Here is a 24,673-nt window from a genome sequence, read left to right as displayed (position 1 = left end):
ACACGACCCTCCCGCTACGCCACTCTGCTGCACGAACATCTCATCTCATCATCTCTAGCCGCTTTATCCTTCTACAGGGTCGCAGGCGAGCTGGAGCCTATCCCAGCTGGCTACGGGCGAAAGGCGGGGTACACCCTGGACAAGTCGCCAGGTCATCACAGGGCTGACACATAGACACAGACAACCATTCACACTCACATTCACACCTACGCTCAATTTAGAGTCACCAGTTAACCTAACCTGCATGTCTTTGGACTGTGGGGGAAACCGGAGCACCCGGAGGAAACCCACGCGGACACGGGGAGAACATGCAAACTCCGCACAGAAAGGCCCTCGCCGGCCCCGGGGTTCGAACCCAGGACCTTCTTACTGTGAGGCGACAGCGCTAACCACTACACCACCGCTGCTGCACGAACATATTCTTATTTAAACATAATACATTTTAAGGAAAGTGTTTCTGCAACACTTATTGTAAATAATTGTTTAAGCTATAAGAAGACCAAATTCACTGATGCACAACATAATACTGGAACAAGGGATGGTGTACTGCGTGCTACGAGCATGTTGCACAAAATACCGCGTCGTACTGTAGCAAATCATATTTTCAGACCTAGCAATCCTGTGGCACCATGGAGTCGGCTTTGTCTCGCAGTCCTTCGAAAACCATCCTGTACTCCTAGTGGCGCAGAATGTTCTTCTAGAACATTTATTTAATCATGACTGCAAGATTTTTTTTTCCTTTTCGTGAAGCATCCTGCTTGTTTTGTCAATTCTATCGGAGGCTGAGGAGAATTTACGGATAATCCGTGTAGAAGAGCTGATGACTCGTGTTTATGCCAAGTAATCGACACGTCCATCAGCAGAAAGAAAACTATGAAATGGTGGCGAGGTCAGCGCTCTCTGATCAGTTTTATACATCTTACCAGCTGAACAGATTCCACCTCATAAACATAACCAACCGAAATGCAACCCTTTGACGGAACAGGGGGTTTAAATATAAAAAAAAAAACCCTCATGCAATGTTATGTTATTTCATCTCATGTTTTCCAGCGAAGCAAGTCACCTCTGTGTGGCAGTTTGCGGCAGTATTATAGGTGTACAAGCAATTCCAGCGAAGGATTCTGGAAAGTGTAGATCCCTTTCCCATTCGTCCATCTCCGTGTTGTAGACTTGGACGATGCTTGTGACGTTATTCAGATGCCAGTTGTATCCTCCGACAACGTAAATCTTTTTGTCCAATAAGCAACAGCCTGCCTCGGACTGACCTGCCCGCATTGGAGTAACCGTGGTCCACTGATCCGTCTCGGGAACGTAATATTCCACCGCCAGAACGTCAAAGCAGCGGTCCACGTGGTCCATTCTTCCTCCAAGAGCATAGACGCGCTCATTTACACTGATCATGGCATGCAGCACTCGTGGCTCATTCATTGGGCATTTGAAGTCCCACTGATCTGTAGCTGGATCGTAGCAATGAAGAGACTTCTTATCCTCGACAGAAACCCCATATCCCCCTGAGATGTAAAGTTTATCTCCGCATGTTGCCCCTGCGTGACCCCATATCCTTCTCTTTAGCGAATCCACGTACGTCCATTCATTTTTCTTGGGGCAGTAACATTCAACAGATGAAAGGCTGCCAGATCTGTTGCGCCCTCCGGTGGCATACAGCCGTCCTTGCAGTACGTTGAGCTGAAACTGAATGCGGCTCTCCTGCATGGGCCTGATGCGCAACCACTGGTTGAGATGAGGGTCGTATCGGAAACCGGTGTCCACAGCACCTTCACCACTGCGGTACTGCAGGTGCTGGCCGCCCACCACGTAGACGAAATTATCGAGAACGGAAACACAGACGTGGCTGCATCCTGCCTCCATGTCGGTCAGCTCCTTGAACTGTCTGGCTGTGCTATCGGTCAGGCAGTACACCTTTGCGCTCACTGTACGGTCGTTGTCAGTGTACGGAGTGCCACCGAAAGCAATAAGCGAAACAACATCTGACCGAATGACGGTGCGAGGGGATTGCATCTCGTGCTGGCGGAAAGGAAGTATCTGATAATTAAACGCCTCAAGCAGGTACTGCCGGCACAATACATCCTCCACCATGATATCCACAGTCTGCACGCGGTCCACCAGCTCGGAGGAGCGCATGAGCGGGAAACGCACGTGCCGCAGCACCTCATTTGCTGCCGGACGGCGCGAGTCATCGTGCCGAAGCCACCGGATGGCCGCGTGGAACAAATCGATCTCGCTACATCCCTTCAGCTTGTTGCTCTGGAGGAAAAACACCAGCCGCTCCATGGGGATATGCAGGAAATCCTCTTCTTCGGCAATCTGCAGGAAATGGCGGAAAGTGAACGCGTCCACCGATTCTTTCAGAGAGGACAAGCTGAAAGTGGCAGCCATCTGACCGATGTTCAAACAAGTCTCGACGCTCATGGCTGATTTCAGGAACTCTTCGCAGAGCTCCACAACCGGCACCATCTGAAGGAAGACAGCTGCCCCAAGCACGTCCTGGATGCAGTCGAGGTCGAGTGTGAGCTCAGAGCTATAAGCGAAATCGATGATGTGCTTTAGGCCACGTGCCGACAAGCCCTTAAGCTCAATCGTGGCCTGGTTTGACTCTTTCATCCCACCGGTGAACATGGCTCTTAAAAAAACAAAACAAAAAAACAACAATTAGGGAAACATGAATCATGTAGCACCATTGTTTTATAATAAATATAAAACTTGTATTCCCCTAAAAAGTCCCACTCTAATTTGATGACTTAAACCATTAGCAGAAGAGCTCGATAATTTCTTAAATTATTGATCCAAGCCCATTCTGTTTCAGCAAACTCCAAACATTCCAATTGCTCTTATAATACCCAGGTTCATGCACTCCAAAACTGCTTTATCAGCATCATTTTTTATTAGATCGTCTCCTCTAAACTTCTCCCGGCAGGCTTCGTGCTTCGTTACTTTAATTATTGATTGAAGAAGATCATGTTCCAGGAAAGCAGCTCAGATTCCCCCTGTTGTTCAGCTACTGTGAGCCAAACAATACCCAGCATCTTAGGATTTTAAAATTTCCATTTCCTCACCTAAAGTAGTCACTGCAGGAAGCCAGCACTGCTTTGTGCACCTGGAAGCATTTGTTGTTGACGGTGAGTTCTACATCCAGTAACTGGCCTTGGTCTCGCAGAGCAGAAAGACCCCTCAGAAGTGAGCTACTGTGACTAGGAGCTGAGAACGTGCAGCGAAGAGTGCTGTTCTTATTGTTAGCCATACTGCAAAATAAAGAAGAATCAGTTTACGGCTTCCATCTCTTAGCCCACGCGACTCGCAGTCTCTGGCAAGGTAATGCATCAAACTCAAGAGCACACACACACATACACACGACACTAGCTGCTCCATGGGAATGTGCATGAATAAAGCTTCTCGCTGCTCTGTTTTGTCCTGACTCCCCAGCAACAGGCTCTCTAGTTTCTAACTGCCGACTAACGTGACGCCTACAACTGCGCTTTCTTTTTAATTATTGATCAGAAGTATATTACGCATGGTTGTAAATCTTTCTGGATGGCCATCAAAACACTGCAGCAGCATGACTGAAGAATCAGAAGACCAAGAGCCAGGCTGTAATAAACAGAGATGGTTTATTGTGTGCACAAAGACAACCTGGGTTAAACAAAAAGTTGAACACAGCAGGCTTTTTATACTGTCGCGGACGTGCAAGAAGACAATATGGATATTATCTGAGGCCAAGACAGAACAAAATCACAGGCAAGGACAAAACATTATGGCCTAAGGAACAGGCATATGTACATCCGAAGCGAACAAAGACAGTTACGTAAAAATCACACGAAACTGAATTGATCTTAACCATAAAATCAGAAATGTATTACAAAACTGGAAATAACACCACAGTGTCCAACATACAGTGCCTTGCAAAAGTATTCATACCCCTTGAACTTTTTCACATTTTTCCACCTTACAACCACGAACTTAAAAGTTTTTTATTGAGATTTTATGTCAGACCAACACAGTAGCACATAATTGTGAAGTGAAACGAAAATGATAAATGGTTTTCAAAATTTTAAACAAATAAAAATCTGAAAAACGTGATGTGCATTAGTATTCAGCCCCCCTGCGTCAATACTTTGTAGAGCCACTTTTTGCTGCAATTACAGCTGCAAGTCTTTCGTGGTATGTCTCTACCAGCTTTGCACATCTAGACACTGAAATTTTTGCCCATTCTTCTTTGCAAAATAGCTCAAGCTCAGCCAGATTGGATGGAGCGCGTCTGTGAACAGCAATTTTCAAGTCTTGCCACAGATGCTCAATGGGATTTAGGTCTGGACTTTGACTGGGCCATTCTAACACATGAATATTCTTTGATCTAAACCATTCCATTGTAGCTCTGGCTGTATGTTTAGGGTCATTGTCTTGCTGGAAGGTGAATCCTTCTTCCCAGTCTCAAGTCTTTTGCAGCCTCCAACAGGTTTTCTTCCAGGATTGCCCTGTATTTAGCTCCATCCATCTTCCCATCAACTCTGACCAGCTTCCCTGTCCCTGCTGAAGAAAAGCATCCCCATAGCATGATGCTGCCACCACCATGTTTCACAGTGGGGATGGTGTGTGCAGGGTGATGAGCAGTGTTAGTTTTCCGCCACACATAGCGCTTTGCATTTAGGCCAAAATGTTCAACTTTGGTCTCATCTGACCAAAGCACCTTCTTCCACATGTTTGCTGTGTCCCCTACATGGCTTCTTATGCCTGTCTTTCAACAATGGCTTTCTTCTTGCCACTCTTCCAAGAAGACCAGATTTGTGGAGTGTACGACTTATACAACCCTGATTCCAAAAAAGTTGGGACAAAGTAGAAATTGTGAATAAAAACGGAATGCAATAATTTACAAATCTCAAAAACTGATATTGTATTCACAATAGAACATATACAACATATCAAATGTTGAAAGTGAGACATTTTGAAATTTCATGCCAAATATTGGCTCATTTGAAATTTCATGACAGCAACACATCTCAAAAAAGTTGGGACAGGGGCAATAAGAGGCTGGAAAAGTTAAAGGTACAAAAAAGGAACAGCTGGAGGACCAAATTGCAACTCATTAGGTCAATTGGCAATAGGTCATTAACATGACTGGGTATAAAAAGAGCATCTTGGAGTGGCAGCGGCTCTCAGAAGTAAAGATGGGAAGAGGATCACTAATCCCCCTAATTCTGCGCCGACAAATAGTGGAGCAATATCAGAAAGGAGTTCAACAGTGTAAAATTGCAAAGAGTTTGAACATATCATCATCTACAGTGCATAATATCATCAAAAGATTCAGAGAATCTGGAAGAACCTCTGTGCGTAAGGGTCAAGGCCGGAAAACCATACTGGGTGCCCGTGATCTTCGGGCCCTTAGACGGCACTGCATCACATACAGGCATGCTTCTGTATTGGAAAATCACAAAATGGGCTCAGGAATATTTCCAGAGAACATTATCTGTGAACACAATTCGCCGTGCCATCCGCCGTTGCCAGCTAAAACCCTATAGTTCAAAGAAGAAGCCGTATCTAAACATGATCCAGACGTCTTCTCTGGGCCAAGGCTCATTTAAAATGGACTGTGGCAAAGTGGAAAACTGTTCTGTGGTCAGACGAATCAAAATTTGAAGTTCTTTATGGAAATCAGGGACGCCGTGTCATTCGGACGAAAGAGGAGAAGGATGACCCGAGTTGTTATCAGCGCTCAGTTCAGAAGCCTGCATCTCTGATGGTATGGGGTTGCATTAGTGCGTGTGGCATGGGCAGCTTACACATCTGGAAAGACACCATCAATGCTGAAAGGTATATCCAGGTTCTAGAGCAACATATGCTCCCATCCAGACGGCGTCTCTTTCAGGGAAGACCTTGCATTTTCCAACATGACAATGCCAAACCATATACTGCATCAATTACAGCATCATGGCTGCGTAGAAGGGTCCGGGTACTGAACTGGCCAGCCTGCAGTCCAGATCTTTCACCCATAGAAAACATTTGGCGCATCATAAAACGGAAGATACGACAAAAAAGACCGAAGACAGTTGAGCAACTAGAATCCTACATTAGACAAGAATGGGTTAACATTCCTATCCCTAAACTTGAGCAACTTGTCTCCTCAGTCCCCAGACGTTTACAGACTGTTGTAAAGAGAAAAGGGGATGTCTCACAGTGGTAAACATGGCTTTGTCCCAACTTTTTTGAGATGTGTTGTTGTCATGAAATTTAAAAATCACCTAATTTTTCTCTTTAAATGATACATTTTCTCAGTTTAAACATTTGATATGTCATCTATGTTCTATTCTGAATAAAATGTGGAATTTTGAAACTTCCACATCAGTGCATTCCGTTTTTATTTACAATTTGTACTTTGACCCAACTTTTTTGGAATCGGGGTTGTAGTTGTCCTGTGCACAGATTCTCCCACCTGAGCTGTGGATTTCTGCAGCTCCTCCAGAGTGATCATGGGCCTCTCGGCTGCTTCTCTGACCAGTGCTCTCCTTGCTCGCTCTGTCAGTTTAGGTGGACGGCCATGTCTTGGTAGGTTTGCAGTTGTGCCATACTTTTTCCATTTTTGAATGATGGATTGAACAGTGCTTCTTGAGATGTTCAGAGCTTGGGATATTTTTTTATAACCTAACCCTGCTTTAAACTTCTCCAGAACTTTATCCCTGACCTGTCTGGTGAGTTCTTTGGTCTTCATGATGCTGTTTGTTCTTCAGTGTTCTCTAACAAACCACTGAGGCCTTCACAGAACAAGTGTATTTATGCTGAGAGTAAATTACACACAGTAGGACTCTATTAACTAATTAGATGGCTTCTGAAGGCAATTGATTGCACTGGATTGTATTTAGAGGTATGAGAGTACAGGGGGCTGAATACTAATGCACACCACGTTTTTCAGATTTTTATTTGTTTAAAATTTTGAAGACCATTTATCATTTTCGTTTCACTTCACAATTATGTGCTACTCTGTGTTGGTCTATCACATAAAATCTCAATAAAAAACTTTTAAGTTCGTGCTTGTAAGGTGGAAAAATGTGAAAAAGTTCAAGGGGTATGAATACTTTTGCAAGGCACCGTATAACCTGTCTTAACACCGAAACCAAAGTATAGCAAACGAGACCGTTAATGACGGCGTAGCTCACGCCAGCCCCATCTAGTCCAGAAGGAATGATCTCAAGTGGGCCACCTTCTACAATAAATGTTGCAAGCTACACACACACACACACACACACACACACACACAGTCAAGCCGGAAAGTCCGCACACTCCTTTCACCTTCTCCACGTTTTATTACTTTACAGACTTATTCTACAATAGATTGAGTTCATTTTTTTGGTCACAAATTCAACACAAAATAGCCCATAATGACAAAGTGAAAGCAGGTTTTTAGAAAATATGCAATGTTATTTTATTGACAAAAATGGGTTATTTAGGGGTTACATATCTGTACACACTCCTAGCCTAATCCTTGGTTGATGCACCTTTGGCAGCAATTACAGCTTCAAGGCATCTTGGGAAAGAAGCTACAAGCTTGGCACACTTGTTTCTGGACATTTTTGGCCATTCTTCTTGGTACATCCTTGCAAGCTCTGTCAGGTTGGATGGGGAGCATCGGGACACAGTCATTTTCAGCTCCTTCCACAGATGTTCAATTGGATTCAGGTCTGGGCTCTGGCTGGGCCACTCAAGGACAGTCACAGACTTTCTCCAAAGCCACGCCTTTGTTCTCTTGGCCGTGTGCTTCGAGTTGTCATGTTGGAAGGTAAATCTTCGCCCCAGAGCGCTCTAGAGCAGGTTTTCTTCAAGGATCTCAGTGTACTTAGTTACATTCATCTTTCTATCAGGACTAGTCGCCCCGTTCCCGCTGCTGAAAAACATCCCCACATCGTGATGCTGCCACCGCCATGCTTCACTGTAGGGGTGGCATTAGCCAGGTGATGAGCGGTGCCTGGTTTCCTCCAGACGTGACGCTTGGTATTCAGGCCAAAAAGTTCAATTTTGGTTACATCAGACCAGAGAATCTTGTTTCTCATGGTTTGAGAGTCTTCTAGATGCCTTTTGGCAAACTCCAAGCAGGCGGTCATGTGCCTTTTACTAAGGGGTGGCTTCTGTCTGGCAACTCTGCCATAAAGGCCTGATTTGTGGAGTGCTCCCTGGATGGTTGATCTTCTGAAAGGTTCTCTCATCTCCACAAGGATACGCTGGAGCTCTGTCAGAGTGACCCTTGGGTTCCTGCTCACCTCCCTGGCCAAGGCCCGTCTTCCCCGATCACTTAGTTTGGCTGGGCGGCCAGGTCTAGAAAGATTCTTGGTGGTTCCAAACTTCTATTTACAAATGATGGTGGCCATTGTGCTCTTTGGGACCTGTAAAGCTGCAGCAATTTTTCTGTACCCTTCTCCAGATCTATGCCATGACACAATCTTGTTTCTGAGGTCTGCAGATAATTCCTTTGACTCCATGGCTTGGAGTTTACGCTGACATGCACTGTCAACTGTGGGACCTTATATAGGTAGGTGTTGGCAATCCCCAATCATGTCCAATCAACTGAATTTACTACAGGCGGACTCCAATTAAGTTGTTGAAATATCTCAAGCAGTATCAGTGGAAACAAAATGCACCTCAGCTCACTTTTGGGTATCATATCTAAGGGTGTGCACACGTGTCCATATGATAGTTTACATTTTGATTTTTAATAAATTAGCACAAATGTCTAAAAACCTGCTTTCACTTTGTCATTATGGGCTATTTTGTGTAGAATTTTGTGACAAAAAATGAAAATCGATTGTAGAATAGGGCGGCACGGTGGTGTAGTGGTTAGCGCTGTCGCCTCACAGCAAGAAGGTCCGGGTTCGAGCCCCGTGGCCGACGAGGGCCTTTCTGTGCGGAGTTTGCATGTTCTCCCCGTGTCCGCGTGGGTTTCCTCCGGGTGCTCCGGTTTCCCCCACAGTCCAAAGACATGCAGGTTAGTTTAACTGGTGACTTTAAATTGACCGTAGGTGTGAATGTGAGTGTGAATGGTTGTCTGTGTCTATGTGTCAGCCCTGTGATGACCTGGCGACTTGTCCAGGGTGTACCCCGCCTTTCGCCCGTAGTCAGCTGGGATAGGCTCCAGCTTGCCTGCGACCCTGTAGAACAGGATAAAGCGGCTAGAGATAATGAGATGAGAATGAGATTGTAGAATAAGTCTAACATAATAAAACATGGAGAAGGTGAAAGGGATGTGCAGACTTTCCGGCTTGACCGTAGAAGCTATACCCACCCGAGGAATACCGACCTATTTGCCAGAAAGAATCCAAAACGGCAAGGAATTGACCGAGAAGAAGCGATTTTTTTTTTTTGTTGAACTGCTTATTAAGCCTTAATTAGTCCATAACTTCATTAATAACTGTAATTAAGCAAATCTGGGTAGAAGTTATATGCACCCTAAAATACCCCTACCTTCATGCCAGAAAGAATCAAAATTAGTGAAGAATTGAGGGAGAAGCAGCAATTGGTGTGGAAACTACTCGTTAGGGCTTAATTACTCCATATCTTCATTATTAATTACAATTATGCAAATTTGGGTAGAAGCTATATACACCCCAGGCAGACCTACCTTCCTGCCAAAAAGAATAAAAATCGGTGAAGAATTGAGAGAGAAGCAGCGATTTTTGTGAAACGTGGACGACGGATAACACATGATGGCATAAGCTCATCGCATATCAGCCAGATGAGCTAATAATGGCAAAATCCAACAGGCGTCCTTAAAAGGAGGTCTGAATCTTGTAGTATAGTAGTGAATAAATCCATATTCCTAAACGTAGCATGAAATCATGGTCAAATGGTTTAAAAAAAGTCTGTACGTGTATACTACGGCACTAAATAATAATCTAATATACTGTGCACTGAGAGGCTCCGGTTGAAATGATGGATTCTCCGAGGTGACTGAGGGGCACAGCCCTGAAGAAAATAGTCCTATACCAGTCACCGAAGAGAATCCATAATTTCAACTGGAGCCCCTCAGTGCACGGTATATTTGATTTATAGCCCATATCAAAAAATTCCAAGCTACAAGTGAATCTTGGCATAAACTCACTGGAGGCAGCCACGTTTGTTGTTTACACTGGCGCGACCTTCAACCTGTGCATGTGGAATGTACCGTGCTATCGCCTGCCTCGCTAGGCATGATCTTGATAAGTAGATCTACACACAGAGAAATGCTCGCGAAGCCACAGCTGTGACTCGAGTCAGCCGTATAGCTTGAAATTGTGACACCAGTTTATGGTTTATCCAGGATGTACCATTCCTGTGTCTGAAGTCGCTCACTCATTCACTACTCCCTACTCACTATATAGGGAATTACTATATAGAGGACTATATCCTGAGCTCATTGGTAAAACGAAGAAACGCTTTCGGACACTACTCCGTCGCGCCGTTATTTACGCCATTACTGTCGCACAATTAAAATGTGCCAGATCAGTCGGCTGGTGGGTTTTCAAAATAATAAATACATGCATGTATTTTTGTAATAAATACATATTATACTGAGTATTAATAAATACTAGTGCTGTCAAGCGATTAAAATATTTAATCGCGATTAATGTCGCGACAGTCATAGTTAACTCGCGATTAATCGCAATTTAATCGCACATTTTTGTCACATGAAAAACCATTGTAATTCTCTTATCAGCATAAAGTTAATGGGCTTGCTTTGTACCAATGTTTTTTTTTATTGCAAAGCATAACACGTCTTGACACAGCCACTGCAAAGTGAAACCTAAGCCGAGCACCGGCGCGGGGCTAGCAAGAGAACCATGAGTGAAATGATCTACTGCTTGAGTTAGTCTACAACTTTAATCAGAGAGATAGTTTACACAGTGACAGTAGGCTTGACATGCTTGATTATAATATAAAGTACACTATTATATTAAGTTTAAGTTGTTCGTTGATAAATATTGCATTTACTGTTTCAGCTCACTTAACACATTTTGTACTTTTACACTTTCTGCCTGTTGATGCGTCGCGCTGTCCAATCAGAGGCGGCCAAATTTGCATATTACAGGAAGGATTTCTGGGATAGCATTGAGTTTACAGTTCAGAGGGATCTGGCTTCTTTAGACGGTGTCTTCTTAAAACTGAATAAATATTTAAAAAGAGCCAAATGAGCCAGTCTTTTGAACGGCTCTTTTCAAAGAACGGATCACAAAGATGTGGATCCCCATCAAAGAGCCATAAATCCCAGCTCTACTAGCGCGCCCTGCCCGCGCTGGTTCTTTGGGGGAGGAGGGCAGAGGACTCTGGCTGTGCAGGCCGTGGCATTACAGTCTAGCTGCTATTGGTTTTCTAAGCAAAGTCTCTGTTCCAAGTTCCTGGCAGTTTCAAAAGCTTATGAAAAACCTACATCATGTCACAGAGCGTTAATCTCGCGATAAAAAAAATTATCACTGTTAAAATTGAGTCAAGTTAACGCGTTAATAACGCGACATTTTTGACAGCACTAATAAATACAAAAGTACTTTGTGTCTGCTGCATCTTTCAGTTCTTTTAAAATCAAGGCTGAATACTTTCTTCTTTGCTGCTGCCTTTTATTAAAACCAAATTTGAGGCTTTTGATTAATTCCTCGCTCCGCACTGTAACTTTTATTCTTGTATTTTATCTGTCTTATACAATATTAACTTATTTTCTATTTCACTCCAACACACTACAATATTATGAAAAATATTCTCTCGTTGCTGCACCGGGTGCTCCTCTCTGTCGTCTACCATTTTTCTTTCAGCGTGACTGCAATGCATGATGGGATATATTGCCTGGTTAGTGACCATTGGTTGTACACTACTTTTCACGATGCACTGTGGGATACTACGAGTCCAGTATATACGGTAGGGTGTAAGAATTCTCACTATACATTCGGACAGCACTACAAAATGGCAACCTCACTATATAGTGAGTGATTTCAGACACAGCACATGACTGACTCATACCATATCCATTTTTTTTTTTTTTGATGTCACAAGATACATTCCTTAATCAGTAGTGGAACCGTTATGTCACGTGAGCCATCCTTGGCCAATCCCTGCACGGGAATTTTTTTGATGAGGGATAACACACAAAATAACACTATTCTAACCACAGCAGTTATTATTTTGACTAGGGACGCCTTGATACCGATACTAATATCAGGTATCAATCTGATACCGTTCTCGTTTCCTTACACTCATTAAAAAGGCTTCAAACCACATGAAACTACGTGACCTAGTGCCCATTATCGTAGTACAAGATGTCATGGCATTTAAAAAGCATCTTTGAGTGATTTGTTATATGATGACCCCGTGAAGTAAAGGTGTAGAGAAACTGTCACATACAAGAGCACTTCAATTAGGCGAGCACTGAGCCACACACACGCCTCAGATTATCCTCTATTAAAGATACTGCTGAAACAAAATACTGTTAAACAAACTCAAGCACGAGGATTTCATTGCTCGTAGCATACGGCAGTAACCAACATAAACAGAGCTAAACAAAATTTTCCAGCCACTCCATTCTGACTAATAATCAAGCACATTGATCATTTCCCTATCCATTTTGGTAATATGTACTTAAATATTTTTAAATAAAAACATGGTCACATCCCTAATTTTGGCATACCATTTATTACAGCAAAATATTTGTTTATATAATTGTAGCCTTATTTTTATGGATTTACAGTAATTGTTGATTAATCCAGGACCAGGGGGTTGCGATAGTGAGGTGAGAAAGAGAGTGCAGGCAGGGTGGAGCAGTTGGAGAAGGATTTCGGGAGTCATTTGTGATAGGAAAGTCCCAGCAAAAGTGAAAGGTAAGATGTATAAGACAGTAGTGAGACCAGCTGTGAGGTATGGATTGGAGACCGCACCCTTAAAGCTCATAGGCAATGGTTTTAAATTTTATGCACATTTGAAACTTTATATGTTAAAAAACCCTCTGTAATTTTCTTCTGGTCCCAAGAAGTATTGTTAATAAGTAATAATTAAAATAAGTTAGCGCAGATCGCGGCGAATTTCTGTTCGGCTATTTTCGTGACCACTCGGCGCGTGACGTCATTTAAGCCAAACAAACCGCTTGAGTTGAGTCCACTTCCATTTACTTACATTGCCGTTCGGCTTGAGTGCAGACATGCGTTCAGGAATTTCCAAAGAAAACCCATGCCTTATTGTTGTGCAGTGAACTGTAACAACGGGACCGGTTCAGGAAGACGTTTTTACCTTTTTCCGAGAGAGGAGAAGAGGCGGAGAGAGTGGATTGGCTTTTTCTGGAAGAGGAGAAGAGGCGGAGCGAGTGGATTGGCTTTTTCCTAAAAAGAAGAGGCAAAGTGAGTGGGTTGGCTTTTTCTGAAAAAGGAGAAGAGGCGGAGCGAGTGGGTTGGCTTTTTCCGAAAAAGGAGAAGAGGCGGAGAGAGTGGATTGGCTTTTTCCGAGAGAGTAGAAAAGGCAGAGAGAGTGGATTGGCTTTTTCTGGAAGAAGAGAAGAGGCGGAGCAAGTGGATTGGCTTTTTCCGAAAAAGGAGAAGAGGCGGAGCGAGTGGATTGACTTTTTCCAAAAAGAGGTGGAGTGAGTGGGTTGGCTTTTTCTGACAGAGGAGAAGAGGCGGAGAGTGTGGATTGTGCGCGTGAAGCCAGAGGGTTGGTTTTTTCCAGAAGAGGAGACGAGGCGGAGAGAGTGGATTGTGCGCGTGAAACAATCAAGCAGTCAAAGAAGAAACAGAGCAGCAACGCTCAAGCAAAAAGGAGAAGATTGGAGGTAAACATTTTTACTTTTCCTTGTAATTGACAAGTCAAGAATCCTGAGGGATCCTGTACAATCATTGTGGAAATGAGACAAAGGGATATTTCCTCACTTAGAGTTGGCTATAAATAGTATAATGCCGCGGATGGCAGGCTAATGTGGCCTACCGGCGCACTGTCAAGTAATCGTTACCTACTGTATATCCACTAGGGAGGGCGGTTTAATTATTCTTCAAAAGGGCTCTTATTTAGTATTACGACGAAAGTAAGAATTTATCATAACTACCAGGATAAATCGTTTGGGCGCGAGTCTTGTTGAGGTCCGGGGTCACCGCGATCAGAGTCAGCTGAGTCGCTGTCCGATTCCGAGGCCGCGCGGTCAAACTAGTGAGCCACATTCACCGATTGCTTCGCAACGGCCATAGGTTCATACATATATGGTTTCACCTCTCGATATTCAATTTGGAGAGTTCCTACTTCAAAATCGCTATCGCTTTCAGACATTTTACACAACCTCTCACGACCAAAGTCCGTACGTGTGCTCGGTTCGCAAGTAAACACAGAACTGCTCCCAGTCTGTTTGGCTTAAATGACGTCATGATGACGGTCCCCTGGCGGTGAAAGCGCGCATAAGTGAGATGTAAACAAACCTTCGGAAATTGGGCAAAACAGTATATTTTAACCGTTTTATTCAATTTTAGGGTGCAAATTAAACACTAGGAAAATTGAATTCGCTTTTTGGGTCATTCTTCTATCTAGACAATAAAGCTGATATTCTATGTTTCACCTCGGACGATTACCTATAACCTTTAACGAAGGGACAGGAGGCAAAGTTGAGGATGTTAAGGTTTGCGATGGGAGTGACAAAGTTGGACAGGATAAGCAATGAGCACATCAGAGGTACAGCACATGTGGAGAGCTTGGGAATTAAGCTAAGAGAGATGGTATGGGCACATTCTGAGAAGAGACGCAGAGCATGCTGGAAGGAGAATGTTGAGGATGGAGCTGCCAGGCACACGAAAACGACGAAGACCAAAGAGGAGATACATGGATGTGGTGAGAGAGGACATGAAAATGGTGGAGAAGGATTCGGAAGACAGGGAGCAATGGAGACGAAAGATCTGCTGTGGCGACCCACAACGGGAGCAGCCAAAAGAAGAAGAAACTGTACCAACTTTTTCTGATTTGGGGTTGAAAGTTGTTCAACATGTCTTGATGTAAATATGAGGAAATGAAAGCTGATAGTTTGATCATTCATCTTTGATCTTTGAATACAGAGGGGACTATACAGAGCCTTCCATATGTTCTGGACCACCAGGGCAGCTTCCTTCAGGACTAGTGGAGACTGCATATCAAAAGACATCATCTCATCTCATTATCTGTAGCCGCTTTATCCTGTTCTACAGGGTCGCAGGCAAGCTGGAGCCTATCCCAGCTGACTACGGGTGAAAGGCGGGGTACACCCTGGACAAGTCGCCAGGTCATCACAGGGCTGACACATAGACACAGACAACCATTCACACCTACGGTCAATTTAGAGTCACCAGTTAACCTACTGGGGGAGAACATGCAAACTCCGCACAGAAAGGCCCTTGCCGGCCATGGGGCTCGAACCCGGACCTTCTTGCTGTGAGGCGACAGCGCTAACCACTACACCACCGTGCCACCCAAAAGACATCGTGGTGGTCCAATATACTGGGATTAGGGCGATCCCTAATTGGGAGCAGCCAAAAGAAGAAAAGGAAGAAGTTGTTGATTAATCCAGGACTAATGCTGCTTTCAAGTGCTTTCCCATTGTTTCCCACTACAGCATTCATCCAGGTAGCTTCATTTATTTTGGTGTCTTCTTAAGGCAATGTGATACAAAACACCTGCTATTTAGACATGATGAAATGGTAAACACTCATGCACCCACGTGCAATGAACCGGTGCTACAGGTGCTCTAGCCCCTGCCCCTTTTCTGTTTGCTGTCCAAAGTGCCTTTTTCATAGAGACTGTTTTGTTGTTGTTTTTTTTTTTTAATATTTGTAAAAGATAAGTTAGCTCCAACATCAATATTCTCTACAATTTGACAATATATGAAATTATAGATTTATAAAATAACCTTTTTCTATGTAAATGCGGGCATCAATCCGTGACGTCATGCATTCAGTGAACCTCCGTGCAGAAAGCACATGCAGGCGGTTGACAGTGGGAGACGGTGCGAGGAACGGCATGGTAAGGTCACACTGAAAGTCTCCTTTCATTTCTTATCTGAACATGCAATACTGTGCAGCTTAGAACACAACAGTAAATGCGTAGGGTTGTTTATCATTTAATGAAGCCGCCTAGGCTATATTTAAACCGCTTGCTCCATCCATTTCATTAACATGGCAGATTCGGAAACTTTAGTTTGAATGACGGCGTTAACATATTCTAGCAGCTTCGAAAACTTAAGGCTGAATGACGACGTCCACAGCATATTCTATCAAGACACACAGAATGTTCAGTTGCAATTGAAATTTAGCTTTGAATAAAGTTAACTTGTGTGAAAAATTTGTTCCAAGTGCCCTTTTTTGAATGTTGAGCCCCTGCCCCTCCAAAGGTCTTTGCACGGCCTTGCACTCGTATTAAAATGGTTGCCGAAAATATCAGCTGTTTGTTTTGAACTTTTATTTCCCAGAATTCAGACTGCACTTGAAGGCAGCATAAGCACAGGACCACTCCTCCAGGACACTGGTTTAAACTGTTAAAATAAGGATATACACTACCATTTAAAAGTTTGGGGTCACCCAGACACTTTAGTGTTTTCCATGAAAAGTCACACTTTTATTTACCACCATAAGTTGTAAAATGAATAGAAAATATAGTCAAGACATTTTCCTGGCCATTTTGAGCATTTACGCTACGTTCACACTGCAAGGCTTAATGCTCAATTCCGATTTTTTTGTGAAATCCGATTTTTTTGTGAGGTCGTTCACATTAACAAATATATGCGACTTGTATGTGATCCTCAGTATGAACGAAAAGCGACCTAAAAGTGTTCCGCATGCGCATTGCAGGATACGAAGACGTCACACGCAGTGAGCATGGCCAGTGTTTACGGAAGTAAAACCGCCCGGTTGCGGTATGACCCATCCAATCTAGCTTGAATAGCTGCATCCCCCCAAATGGAAATCAGCTCCCTAACCTCTGCGTCCTTCCATTGAGAAGATTCAGAACCTTCACAGCCCGAAGCGTCCCTCGCATTGATGTCATGCGCAGGGGCGCAGATACGTTTTTTGAACTGGGGGGGGACAAAGCTGCCAGCAAACCAACCCCAACCCCGATATGCCTGTCAAACTTGTTGTGGGTTACCATAGCAACCAAGCTCGAGCTCGCAACCTGTGCAGTCTGCGCAGCTCAACCAACCGAATATCAGTCTTTGTTTTATGTGAGTTGTTGCAACTATGTATACACTGCTGTGCACCTCAATAAACCGAATGGTAATTAGTCTTTTGATTTTTCCGTGAGGTTTGCCTTATGCAAAGAAAGACAGCATAGACGTTTTTTCCTCCCTATAAGTGGGGGGGACCGAGCGAGGTGAATTTAAATCTGGGTGGGACGAGTCCCACCCTCTATCTGCGCCCGTGATTATGCGCCATGTTGTTGTAACTTTTTTTGAGAGACCCGCCGCCTACTTCAGCGCAGAATAGTGACGTTTGTGGCTTGTTGATGACGTGTAAGTCGGATGAATGCGACCTGGCGGTTCAGACTGAAGTCGCATATGAAAAGAGCAGATAGGAATCGGAATTAGGACCACATATCCAAACGGCCTGGGTCAGATTTGAAAAAATCGGATGTGTGTCGTTCATATTGTCAATAAAAGATCGGATACAGGTCACATATGGGCGAAAAGATCGGATTTGAGTCACTTCAGCCTGCAGTGTGAATGTAGCCTTAATCGACCCCGCAAATGTGATGCTCCAGAAACTCAATCTGCTCAAAGGAAGGTCAGTTTTATAGCTTCTCTAAAGAGCTCAACTGTTTTCAGCTGTGCTAACATGATTGTACAAGGGTTTTCTAATCATCCATTAGCCTTCTGAGGCAATGACATACGTCAACCTATACGGAATGTCCGTATTTTATACGGATTTGATTCAATAAACGTAGTATACGGGCGTATAAATAAAGTTATACGGATTCTTTCAAAAAAACTTCAATATTTATTTAGAGCTATAATCAATTCCCACGATGATAAAAGAGCGCATAACATTTACAAACGTACTGTACGCCACAGACAGCCAGTAAAGAGTCTTATGAAATCGCGCGTTATCTTGTGGTAGCGAGACTTCGTTCCACTTTTGATCATGCTCACACCACATTGCGAGAATCCTGCCAATCGTGAAGTCATAGACATATAAACATCCTCGCCGCCATATTGGATGTGGCAAAGTGGAGATTCTTCAACCGTCTCTGGTATAGCGTCTAGACAGTAGCCGAGAATAAAGATGCCTCATTCATGTGCTGCGTTTAACTGTACCAACAGGTTTACCGTCCAAACGAGATTACCTTTCACAGGTGAGACTGGAAAAATACTTTTCATTGTATTTGGTCATTATAACGTAATTTTACGAACAGATTTTTCTGACTTTGTGGCTAATATGAAGTCTCGTGCATAATAGCTGCTCGGTGAAACCCGTCTCCAAACAACGAAGTATTTCCTTCGTAACTACGCTGATAACACTTTGTGTTTTTGTCAAACATTGGAGCTTTGTATTTATTCTGAAGGTTTATTGTTATTAATATTGAATAAAAAGTAACTGGGATACATCATTGTTAATTATCATTCAAATTTTAGGTAAATTATTTTAATTTGCATCTTATACGGATTTTATAAGGGAAATACGGATTTTGGAGGTTGGTTATACAGGTTTGATTGACCAAAGGTTGACATGTATGCAATGCAAGGGCGCAGATGGCACTGGGGACGGGAGGGGGGGGGGGGGGGGAACTTGTCCCCCCCAGATTTATGGTGACCCCTATCTGTCCCCCCCACCCCCCGTCCCTACATAAAGCGCCGAACATAGGTAGAAAAAGTGAGGATTAATGTTCCGTTAGTTAGACTAACTTACATTGCAGTACAAAGTTGAAACGGCAGCAGCAGTAGCCTTGTCAATGATCAATCCACATTACACCGATTCAAGAAGGGGAAAGGCTGGAGCAGATCCTTGCAGAGTTGGGAAAGCAAGGTGTTCAATTTTCCACTTAATTGTCGGTTAATAACACTGCACAGCTCATCCATTTGATAGCAACGGTGTTTCTGCTACGACTAATGGTGCGTTCAGTTGTACTCGTACTGTAAGTTGGAAGTTTGAAGTCGGAAAAGCATTGAAATCTGGCATCTACCAGCATAAACGTTGGGGGTTTCGTTTCATTTCATTAACTGTCCATTTTTTTTTCGAATTCTACGTTCCATGATGTCCCAGTTTTTAAACTGGGAAGCGGCGGAGAGATGTTTTTGGGACCTATTGAGTCTGCTTCTAGACGGTAAATTTGTTTGGCTACAGAGGGACATGTTTTTTTCTATCAATTTTGTTTATTGGAAAAAATACTTTTTATTTTTATTTGTGTGACTCTCTTGTTCAAGTGTTTATACTTCTGTTTTCATACACATTTTATGTTTCTAATCATTTACATGAAGGCACAAGTGTGAATCATTTCAATTTTCTCATCTCATCTCATTATCTCTAGCCGCTTTATCCTGTCCTACAGGGTCGCAGGCAAGCTGGAGCCTATCCCAGCTGACTACGGGCGAAAGGCGGGGTACACCCTGGACAAGTCGCCAGGTCATCACAGGGCTGACACATAGACACAGACAACCATTCACACTCACATTCACACCTACGGTCAATTTAGAGTCACCAGTTAACCTAACCTGCATGTCTTTGGACTGTGGGGGAAACCGGAGCACCCAGAGGAAACCCACGGGGAGAACATGCAAACTCCGCACAGAAAGGCCCTCGCCGGCCACGGGGCTCGAACCCAGGACCTTCTTGCTGTGAGGTGACAGCGCTAACCACTACACCACCGTGCCGCCCCCATTTCAATTTTATTTTGCTATTAATTTTTGGACATTCCCTTTTTGTTAGAAGTTACAGTTAAAGTTTCTGTGATGAGATTCTTCATCCTGCTGAGATCAGCAAATGTTTAAATAAAACATGCAGAAGACATGAAGTTTTGGAGCGTGATTAACATACCATGGCTAGTGTTGACCAGGTAGGCCTGTCTACCAATGTTCATTCAGTTAGAAAACTCACAATTCTAATGTATATTGAAGCTTCAGTGTATATATATATATATATATATATATATATATATATATATATATATATATATATATATATATGGAATCATTTGCTGACAGCTCAGTCTCCCCCAGTTCAAAAATCCTATCTGCGCCTCTGATGCAATGAGCAAACACATTGTACCATTATTGCTGCGCCAGAGCAGCAAAGAAAGCCAACTACATCTTGGGTATGATGGCAAGGTCCATCAAGTATAAAACCAAAGCTACGGTGATAACTTTGTACAAAACACTTGTAAGGCCCCATCTGGACTACGTGATTCAAGCATGGCGTCCATGGCAGCAGAAAGACGTCAACCTTCTGGAGAGTGTACGGCGTAGAGCCACCCAAATGATCCCTGGAATTGGACATTTAGACTATCCGTCTAGACTTAAGGCAGTAAATCTTACCACACTGGAGACAAGGCAAGCACGGGCGGATCTTCTAGAGGTGTTTAAAATTAGGGCTGCACAATATATCGAAAAAGTATCGATATCGCGATATCATAGTTTGCGATACACATACCGCAAAAATTACTTAAATTTCGATAAAAGGCACATTTTTCTGTGCCATCCAATCACATTTGAATGTCAACAAGCGCCGCGGGATAACTCTGCCCCCTATTGCAAAACAAGTAAAAGCCTCGTGGTGATGGCGGAAGGTGGGAGCGGTAGCAAGTGTGGTGAGACAAACTTGTATGAGGAGGAACTGGTTTCCAAAAAAAAAAATGCACGTCTGCTATTTGGAAGTACTTTGGATTCAGGAGGGATGACGTACTGCAAACTCGGGTACTTTGCAAGACGTAAAACAGTGGTGGCAGCTACCAAGGGGAACACGACGAATCTCCATAAGCATCTACAACACAACCATAAACACCTGTACGAAGAGATCCAAGCTAGCGTTAGCAGCAAACAGTCCAATGATATGCCAAGTTCTTCAACATCTAAAATTACGAAGGTGACTACAGTTCAGCAGAGCTTTGCTAGTATAACCCCTTATGAGACACATTCTAAACGCCACAAAGACATAACGGCAGGCATAGCGAGATACTTGGCGAAAGACATGATGCCAATGACAGCTGTTACCGGCAGTGGATTTGTGGACATGATTTCAATACTGGACCAACGGTATAAAATTCCCTCACGGAATTATTTTTCTCAAGTCGCAATTCCAGACATGTACAACACGTGTCGAAAATCAGTTACACTTGAAGTAAGTGGAGCGGAGTACTACGCAAGTACTACAGACCTATGGTCAAGTCGCACCACAGAACCCTACTTGAGTTTCACAGCTCATTTTCTGACTGAAGAGTTCGAGCTGAAGACACGATGTCTAGAGACTGTATACTTCCCCGAATATATTTCTGCTGTGCTCACAAAAATTAAGAGATTTAAAGATGATTGATGGACACCATTGCAGGTGTAGCCATGTTTTTCCAATAAAAAATAATGTTGGAATGGAAGTGATGCATTGGGTGTTTTTTTTTTTAAATGCTAGACAGGGCAGAACGGCGAGTAGAGGTAAGAAAAACATTAATTATCGTGATACATATCGATATCGAGATATTCAGTCATGTTATCGAATATCGCATATTTTTCTGATATCGTGCAGCCTTATTTAAAATATTTAAAGGAATGGAATGTATACTGTAGATCCCAAAGAAATATTTACTATCGAACACAGCAGGACACCAAGAGGCCATCCCTACAAAATAGCTAAGTTGCATTCCAGACTGGATGTAAGGAAATACTTCTTTGCTGGAAGAATGGTCAACGACTGGAACAGACTTCCTACAGAAGCAGTGATGTCAGAAGATATCAACCAGTTCAAGGGGCATCTGGACAGGTTCCTCAAGCACCGAGTGGGGGATTATACGAGTCAGAAGATGACTCTCTTCCCCGTCATCTCCTCAACTACATCGCCGTAAGACGTAGAAGAGGAGGATCAAGGTGAATCAAGGTAGAACACTGGAGTGAGAGTTGCTGGAAATGGGCCTCTATACACCTATGGAGATATTGCACCAAAAACCAGACATTTGCAGCTAGAATAGTCATTTACCACATTAGCAATGTATAGAGTGGATTTCTGATTAGTTTAAAGTGATCTTCATTGAAAAGAACAGTGCTTTTCTTTCAAAAATAAGGACATTTCAGAGTGACCCCAAACTTTTGAAGGGACTCCCTAAAGTGAATGACGCATGAAATGGAATGACAAATGACAGCTAGTGATTTGAACAATAAATGGTCCCTTGTCATTCAGATTCTTATAAATGGAATAACGATTGAAATGTAGGTGGAATGACATGCTTTCAGCTCATGAAATGGAATGACATTGTTTCTAAGTGGAATGACATACTTTTAGGTTATGTTATCAGTGATATCACCTTTTACAAATGGAATGACAGCGTTTCCAGGTGGAATGACATACTTTAAGCTAATGTTATCAGTGATATCCCCTTTTACAAATGGAATGACAGTGTTTTTAGGTGGAATGACATACTTTGAGGCAATGTTATCAGTGATATCACCTATAACCTAACCCTAGAAACAATGTCATTCCATTTGTTAATTTGATATCACTGATAACATTGCGGGCGGCACGGTGGTGTAGTGGTTAGCGCTGTCGCCACACAGCAAGAAGGTCCGGGTTCGAGCCCCGTGGCCGGCGAGGGCCTTTCTGTTTACATGTTCTCCCCGTGTCCGCGTGGGTTTCCTCCGGGTGCTCCGGTTTCCCCCACAGTCCAAAGACATGCAGGTTAGGTTAACTGGTGACTCTAAATTGACCGTAGGTGTGAATGTGAGCGTGAATGGTTGTCTGTGTCTATGTGTCAGCCCTGTGATGACCTGGCGACTTGTCCAGGGTGTACCCTGCCTTTCGCCCGTAGACAGCTGGGATAGGCTCCAGCTTGCCTGCGACCCTGTAGAAGGATAAAGCGGCTAGAGAGAATGAGATGAGATGATAACATTGCCTCAAAGTATGTCATTCCACCTAGAAACCTTATCATTCCATTTGTAAAAGGTGAGATCACTGACGGGTGGCACGGTGGTGTAGTGGTTAGCGCTGTCGCCTCACAGCAAGAAGGTCCGGGTTCGAGCCCTGTGCCCAGCGAGGGCCTTTCTGTGCGGAGTTTGCATGTTCTCCCCGTGTCCGCGTGGGTTTCCTCCGGGTGCTCCGGTTTCCCCCACAGTCCAAAGACATGCAGGTTAGGTTAACTGGTGACTCTAAATTGACCGTAGGTGTGAATGTGAGTGCGAATGGTTGTCTGTGTCTATGTGTCAGCCCTGTGATGACCTGGCGACTTGTCCAGGGTGTACCCCGCCTTTCGCCCGTAGTCAGCTGGGATAGGCTCCAGCTCGCCTGCGACCCTGTAGAACAGGATAAAGCGGCTAGAGATAATGAGATGAGATGAGAGATATCACTGACAACATTAGCTCAAAGTAAGTCAATACATATAGAAACCCTGTCATTCCATTTGTAAAAGCTGATATCCCACCAAGCACCCACTTATCTTATCCTAGGGAGGTCTAAAACTAAAGATTTCAATCGTTATTCCATTTGTAAGAATCTGAATGACAAGGGACCATTTATTGTTCAAATTTACTACCTGTCATTCGTCATTCCATTTCATGCGTCATTCACTTTAGGGAGTCCCCTTTTGAACGGTAGTGTAAAATGATAAATACAGGAAATAAAGTGCGAACTTAAGTTAAGGATCACGTTGTTAAGACATTCTCAGTGTAAACAATCAAGAATTAAACGTGCTCCAAGTCTACGGAGGATAAACAGGTGGTGATATCCGGATTAGAGCAATAACATTAGGGGTTTATGACACAGCTTGGCTGGACTGAAACAGATAATGGGTGTCACTGGACATGTCAGGGGTTTTGTTTGGGTTTTTTTTGTGAACTTGGAGGGGAAGCACCGTTACCTGTTATGTGAACGACTGGCAGAGAGTTCCCCACCATCCAACTCCGCCATGTTTGAAGTCGCCGTGCTCGGTAAAAGACATCATGCAGGGACTAAACAACCTTTCCTCACACATGACCTGGAAATCATGCCAGTAAAGTGTGCACGCATGTTTGTAGATTAAAACATCCTTCAGGTGCAAGCCGCTTGTTTACACTTCAGGGTTTGTCGGTCCTCCACGATGGCTGCAAACTCGACCGTGATCAGTCTTTTATATATCATCAGAATGAACAAATATAGTCTACTACAGGATTAAAATCGGAGCAAAGCTCAAACAGATCACCTGCTTTATACAAACCACACATCTCTCTCTCTCCAGACTACGTAATGCTGTGAGTTTGGGAGTGTTCACTCCGCCTCGACTCTGCGCAGAATCCGATCATTAATTCATAAATAGCAATAAAGTAATCTTTTAATTTAACCCCCCACACCACACACATTTTCTACATTTCTGGATGAAAATACTGCTGGTAGTTATTATAGTATAGATGAGCTCTATAATTCCAAAACACTGTCACCATGCTGACAAGCCCCGCCTCCTGATTTAGGATTGGCTCAACGAGTTAAACTCGTCCGGTGATTGGTTAGTATAAAATCCTTTTTAACAGAACTAAAAAGAGTCTGGATTTATCAATAATTCA

At 43.4% G+C, this 24,673-nt stretch overlaps 1 protein-coding gene across 2 annotated transcripts; it reads right to left on the bottom strand.

Annotated features, from left to right (window-relative positions):
* Positions 1-254: 254 nt before the first annotated feature.
* On the bottom strand, positions 255-24,550 carry klhl26 (kelch-like family member 26). Of its 2 annotated transcripts, XM_060941594.1 has the most exons (3): positions 23,995-24,550; positions 3,075-3,260; positions 255-2,641 (listed from the first exon to the last, which is right to left on the bottom strand). In XM_060941594.1, exons 1-3 carry the CDS (start codon positions 24,042-24,044, stop codon positions 1,060-1,062), a joined length of 1,818 nt encoding a protein of 605 aa, XP_060797577.1. In that variant the 5' UTR covers positions 24,045-24,550; the 3' UTR covers positions 255-1,059. The 2 variants fall into 2 exon arrangements, with proteins under 2 accessions (XP_060797577.1, XP_060797578.1); XM_060941595.1 differs by lacking the exon at positions 3,075-3,260.
* Positions 24,551-24,673: the final 123 nt, after the last annotated feature.

The sequence above is a fragment of the Neoarius graeffei genome, chromosome 15, assembly GCF_027579695.1.
Source record: "Neoarius graeffei isolate fNeoGra1 chromosome 15, fNeoGra1.pri, whole genome shotgun sequence".
NCBI lineage: Eukaryota > Metazoa > Chordata > Actinopteri > Siluriformes > Ariidae > Neoarius > Neoarius graeffei.
The sequence above is the reverse complement of the archived record's forward strand: the minus strand, read 5'-3'. Positions and strand labels throughout refer to the sequence as shown.

What these genes read in the sequence shown, in the direction of transcription:
- klhl26 (XM_060941594.1), bottom strand. Translation starts at nt 24,044, where the DNA reads ATGGCGGAGTTGGATGGTGGGGAACTCTCTGCCAGTCGTTCACATAAC. An exon ending in GCCAGTCGTTCACATAACAG is followed by an intron (nt 3,261 to 23,994) that starts GTAACGGTGCTT and finishes TTTATTTTGCAG; the next exon opens with TATGGCTAACAATAAGAACA. An exon ending in TCCTGCAGTGACTACTTTAG is followed by an intron (nt 2,642 to 3,074) that starts GTGAGGAAATGG and finishes TGTTTTTTTAAG; the next exon opens with AGCCATGTTCACCGGTGGGA.